This window comes from Chrysochloris asiatica, unplaced genomic scaffold (genome assembly GCF_000296735.1).
Source record: "Chrysochloris asiatica unplaced genomic scaffold, ChrAsi1.0 scaffold00061, whole genome shotgun sequence".
In the NCBI taxonomy this organism is placed as follows: domain Eukaryota; kingdom Metazoa; phylum Chordata; class Mammalia; order Afrosoricida; family Chrysochloridae; genus Chrysochloris; species Chrysochloris asiatica.
In genome coordinates, this window is record NW_006408579.1 from 3,078,299 (window position 1) to 3,084,568 (window position 6,270).

Sequence of the window (6,270 nt, forward strand, 5' to 3'; positions counted from 1 at the left end):
AACAAAAATCTATGTTGGAAAAAGTACAGTTAGAAGGCTCATTAGAAATCAGGATGGCAAGACTTCATCTCTCATACTACAGACATGTTATCAGGAGGGACAGTCCCAGAAGAAGGATATCATGATTGGTAAAGAGGGTGGTCAGTGAAAAAGAGGAAGATCCCCAACAAGATGGACTGGCAAAGAGGCAGCAGCAACGGGCTCAAGCGTAACAACAATTGTGAGGACGGTGCCCAACTGGACAGTGTTTTGTTCTGTTGCGTATAGGGCTGCTATGAGTCGGAACCACCTCAACTGCACCTAACAATAACAACTTCCTCGGGAACATTTCTAAGACCTTCTGATCAAAATGCTCTGAGATCTGGAATAGGCAGATATGTACCATTCAGAAATTACGAAGGTAAAACATTTCATCTGGAAATTGTTCAGCTAGCTACTGAACATTGGGTAAGCTTTTGAAATTTAACAATACCTATTTTATTTCTCAGTTGTGAAAATTAAAAATCTATGCTTATAACTTGTTTACCTATTATTCTCCCAAGTAAAGGAACAAATGTCTATTTAAAATACCTGGAACACTTACTTGTGCTCATGCAGAACCTGCACATAGAACAAGACGCAGTCATTCCAACAGAACAAGGGGCTACTGCATGGTTTAAAATCAGGAAATGTGTGCATCAGGGTTGTATCCTTTAACCATACTTATTCAATCTGTGTGCTGAACAAATAATCTAAGAAGTCGGACTATATGAAGAACACTGCAGCAGGACTGAAGAAAGACTCATTAACAACCTGTGATATGCAGATGATACAACCTTGCTTGCTGAAAACAAAGAGAACTTGAGGCACTTGCTGATAAAGATCAAAGAATACAGTTATCAGCATGGATTACAACTCACTGTAAAGAAAACAAAAATCCTCACAAGTGGACCAGTAAACATCATGAAAAACATAAAAGATTGAATCTGTCAAGGATTTCATTTTATTTGGATCCATAATCAGTACTATGGTAGTTGTTGTTGTTGTTGTTGTTAAATGCCGTCGAGTTGGTTCTGACCCATAGCGACCCTGTACAGGGTTTCCGAGGCTGTAAATCTTTACGGGAGCAGAAAGCCTCATCTTTCTCCCGCAGAGCAGCTGGTAGTATCAAACTGTTGACCTTAAGGTTCGCAGCCCGATTTGTAACCACTATGAGAAATTAAGCCATTGCAATGGGCAAATCTGCTGTAAAAACCTCTTTAAAGAGCTCAAGAGTAAAGACGTCACTTTGAAAACCAAGGTGAACACAAGCCATATTTTCAATGGTCTCACATGCATGTGAAAATTGGATAATGACTATGGAAGACCTAGAAAAGAACTAATGCATTTGAATATGGTGTTGATAAAGAAAGTACCAGACTACCAGAATAACTAACACATCTGTTTTGAAAGAAATACAGTCATAGCACAGTCAGGGACCTATTACCTTTCAGGAGGGAACAGTCCCTGGAAAAGGACATCATGCTTGGTAGAGGGTCTGTAAAAAGAGGAAGGCCCCCAATGACACCAACACAGAGGCTGCAGCAATGGTTTCTGACAATAACTGTGAGGATGGGGCAGAACAAAAGCAGGCTTTCACAGTATTATGCATAGGGTCACTATGAGTCAGAGCCACCTTGACAGCATTTAACAACAATGATTTTTCCTACTGCCACTTTATTTCTCCTGATACTCGATAACCATATGTAACTGTGATTTCCTTACGAGTCAAAGGACATCAAGTGATTGTCTTAGTTATCTACTGCTGCTATCACAGAAATTCCACACATGGATGGCTTTAACAAATAGAAATTTTCTCATAGTTTAGGAGGTTAGAAATCCACATTCAGAGTGCCGACTCTAGGGAAGGCTTTCTTTCTTTGTCGGCACTGGTGGAAGGTCTTCTGCTCTTGGGCAACCTTCAGATTTCTTGGCATCTCTTTTGCTCCATCTCTGCTTACTCACTTGCTAGCTTAATCTCTTTTCTATCTCAAAGAGATTGACTCAAAATACACCTTATATTAATCCTGCTTCATTAATATAACAAAGACAACCCATTCCCAAATGGAATTATAACATAGACCTTTGTTATTATTGTTGTTAAGTGACTTCCAGTTGGTTCCAGCACATAGAGACTCTGTATAGGGCTTCCGGGGAATGGCTGATGGGTTTGAGCTGCTGATCTTGCAGTCAGCAGTCCTGTGCTTATCCTACAGTGGCACACCAGGGCTCCGGCCACAGGCATAGAGGTTAGGATTTACAACATATTTTGAAGAGACATAATTCAATCCATACAATGATCTTTATTTTCTTTTTTATTGTTTCTACATATTTTTACAGTCAACATGTATTAATCTATAATAAAGTTGTTTAAAATAAATACATAATATAAATCTTGAGAGTAGAAATAGGGTGATATTTTTACAATACAGTTCACTTATTCCACTTTTAATGACAGAATAAGGAATGCTTAGCAGAGAAAGAGATTGTTAGGTAAGAAGATACCATGCCCTTTGAGTTTTGTATCTTTTAAACCTATAAAAAAGAGCCCTTGTGGAACAGTGGTTAAGTGCTTGTGTGCTAACTGAAAGGTTAACAGTTCGATCCCACCAGCCAGCCATTCCTTGAGAGAAAGATGTGGCCGTATGCTTCAGTAAAGATTATAGCCTTAGAAACCATATAGGAAAGTTCTATTCCATCCTATAGAGTTGCTAATAGTTGAATCAACTTGACAGCAACAGATTTCTTTGGGTTAATTTCATAAAAATTTGAGTTAAAAAAAAAAAGATTCCTAAAAGGAATGTTTATCATTTATTGTATGTTCTTGTTGTTGTTAAGTGCCATTAAGTCAGTTTCAACTCACAGAGACCCTGTATAGGGTTTTCGAGATGTGTCTGGTGGGTTTGAACTACAGACTTTGTGGTTAGCAGTCCAGTGCTTATCCTACAGCGCTATACCAAGATTCCTTTGTTGTATGTAATGTATGTTATGCAATTTATGTAAATCCAAATTCTAGTAGTCAGTCCATGACCCTTCTTGCTTCCACTCCTTGCCCTTCAACCCATAGTTTACCTCAAGTCTCACACCTAAAGTACTGGCTAGTGGTGCCTATGAAAACTGTAGCCTCAGTTCCTCCTCACTACTCTCAGCCACCTTCTCTCAAATACTCAGTAACTATAACAATACTAGGATCATGAGCAACACTAATTAAATACCTTTGCTATTAAATATCTTCTCCTTCAGCTCAGTTCACCCCTGCTAGGTCTCATCAGCCTGTGTTCTGCAGCTACTAAATCTGCAGAAGGAAGGGTAGAGCCAAGGTCAGAATGACCATAGTGATGAATGAGCCCAACCCTCTCCAAGGCTTCAGGAGTATCCCTCATATAGCACAAAGAATTTTCTCTGCCAAGTCAGTGAACAAATGCACAAAAGGTCTGTTCTGAGTACAGCAAACTAAGGCAGTAATACAGTAGCAAAGGCACAGGAGTTCGAGAGAAAATTACTCAGGCAAGAAGAAATTTGTCATTATTTTGTAGTACCTCTAAAATATGAGGAAGGATTCACTTGTCAATTCCCTGGGTTGGCTTCTCTGTGAAAACAGTATCAAATAAGGTCACATACAATAGGGTCAAAAGACATCCTCGTATGTGACTCATTCCTCTTACCTTGAAGGAAACATGCAGTCATTTTCCCGGTATAATCTGTTCTTAATGATCTGATAGTGTGTCCCTAGCTTCCGTCTGACCACTTCTGCCATCATCTTCTTGGAGATGCCTCCTCGGAAAGGAGTCAGATCCTGTTCTATGACACTGGCAAAGAATGAAACTTGTCAAGGAAAGAAGACCAAGAGAATGATACTGTTTCACTTACTTTCTATCTGTGCATTTCAGTTTAGTATTAAATAACAGAGTAAGTAGAATGAAAGATAGAGGATAGGAGTGAGCAACTTTTGCCCAGAAGCCCCATTGTTATTGTTAAGTGCCATCGAGTCAGTTCCGACTCAGAGTGGCCCTGTATAGGGTTTCTGGGAAGTGGCTGGTGAGTTTGAACCATCAACCTTGCATTCAAATTGACCTTTCAGTCCAGTGCATTGTCCTGCAGCGCCACATGGACAGCAATGAAACCACAAAGGGTGAAAAGCAAGTCAATTTCTCTTCTTCCTCCCACCAGCTGGATCACCCTTCATTACCTAATCCACAGTCCTTCATGACACTCATGCCACAACCATGTTCACCAAGTCACTGGAGTCCCCAGTGACCTCTTTTCTGTATCTCACAGAATGCCACAAACAGTCTAATACTGTGTAGCTCCCTTATTCGAGTCTGTGTGGCTCACAGTCACCCCCTGTACTCTATCACCATGAAGCAATAACCAGAACTTAACTCTCTTGTATTCCTTTTAAAGTATAACAAATAATAAGCTATGGGGCTTGCCAGAGGGTTAATTAGTAGGTGACATAGGACTAGAACCTAAGTCTGATGACAGCTTGGACAGATATCTTTTAACCATATCATGCTTCCTATCTAATTTGCACACTTAAAAAAAATCAACAGGAAACTTATGATTATATTCATTGATTAATATGTTCATTCATTCAGAAATATTTATTGAGTACTTAATAAGGGCTAACACTAAAGAAGACACAATAATGAATAAGACCTAGACCTTGACCTTATGATGTCCAGAAAGTAGGAAAAACAGACGAGTAGGTAACTCAAATCCATAGGAAATTAGCAGCAATGCTGAAACCACCCAAGTCTTCCCTCTCTCCTGGCATTTTTATTCCCTAGAAATAGGGAAACCACCACAGGCATTGTTTTCTGCTCTCAAAATATGCTCAACTCTCTCACTGTTGTAATCAAGGTATCTTCCAGATCTTTGAATACTTCCTCCTGAAAAGAACTAAATTCTCAAAGATGAATCAAAGGATCTCTGGTAGTGTAGCAGGTTATGCACTGAGCTGCTAACCACAAGGTCACCAGTTTGAATCTACCAGCCAGCCGCTCCCTGGGCACATAACCATCACCAACAACGGAAAAACTCACCCATGGTAGCAGCTGCAGTTTTGACTTGAACATGTTTCATAATTCTCCAAAGACCTGTTAATCTGGTCAATAAATACTTTCCATTTTGAACCTTCAAAAAGTGAGGTGAATCAGAGTTAACAAAATACCCATGAACATTCCTATTTGAAAGCAGCAGGCAGACGGATATAAAAGGTAAAATTTTAGACACTTCATTTCCTAATTCAATGATAGCAATGAAACACCACGAAGGATTCCTTCCTTAACTTTTGTCAAATAGGCTCTTCAGCAGGGGTCATCAGGTGTCCAAGAAAATGGAAAACTCAAGGTTGAATGCCTGCCACTTAGAAGGCTTTGGATAAACTAGACAGTGACACCGATTCTCACCTTTTATTAATCAAACTGAGGCCCATAAAGAGGATCAATTAACAGTACAGACATTAACTCTCCTTTCATCTCTTCTGGAGATAGCCTAAAACTATACACACACGAAATAAATCCCCAGTGTGTATTAGGAGATACAGAATAAGTCGAGCAGAGAATTCCCCCATAGGCTCGTGAACTAGGGAATTCTTTCTCCTCCTTAACTAATACATCAAAACTGGAAACGGGTTACTCTCCAGGGTCCTGGGCAGAAAAAAGGGCGTGAGACACTCAGATGCCCTCACTCTCGGTTCCAAGACGTCAGATGCCCCCGCCCAGCTCTGCGCTATCGCGGCCACAGCATCCAGTAGGACGCCGCTGCACCGGGGAGCGAGCGTGCCTCCAGACCCCAATGAGACATACAGCCCGGGCGGCTGATTCGGCTGTGCTCTAGCCCACCTGACTCCTTCTGGCGGCCCAGCGCTGGAGACAAAAGTACCAACAGCAGCCACAGACACAGCGATGAGCGAGTCCACTGCTCCATGGCCAGTGGACCCATTGCAGAGTCCCCACAGCGGCGCCGGCGGAAGCACGGCCCCGCACAAAGATGGCCGCAGGAGCAACACAAATGGGTTTCCGGCCGCCCCGCACAAAAATGGCGCGCTGTGCGCATCGTCCTCTACCCGGTATTCCGGCTTCCGCCTTCCATCGGAGTTCCCCGCTCCCCTCACCCTCCATCCCCCCCACCCCGCCCCCGGGAATGCGTGCTGAGAAACTGGGACTTCACACTAAGTGCAGGCTGTTTAGATCAGCCAAGCTTTATGCAGGCAGGGCAGCATGTAGTTGTGCTTGTGATGTTTAAAAA

The 6,270-nt window shown here is 41.8% G+C and overlaps 1 protein-coding gene across 1 annotated transcript in view; it reads right to left on the reverse strand.

Annotated features, from left to right (window-relative positions):
- POGLUT1 (protein O-glucosyltransferase 1) overlaps positions 1-6,012 on the reverse strand; it is a 29,689-nt gene extending 23,677 nt beyond the window's left edge. Inside the window, exons 1-3 of the mRNA XM_006864154.1 lie at positions 5,865-6,012; positions 5,064-5,154; positions 3,684-3,827 (exon numbers count right to left, since the gene is read on the reverse strand). Of these exons, the coding sequence (XP_006864216.1) occupies positions 3,684-3,827; positions 5,064-5,154; positions 5,865-5,964 (335 nt within the window). The 5' untranslated portion in view covers positions 5,965-6,012. The remainder of the gene's footprint in view (positions 1-3,683; positions 3,828-5,063; positions 5,155-5,864) is intronic.
- Positions 6,013-6,270: the final 258 nt, after the last annotated feature.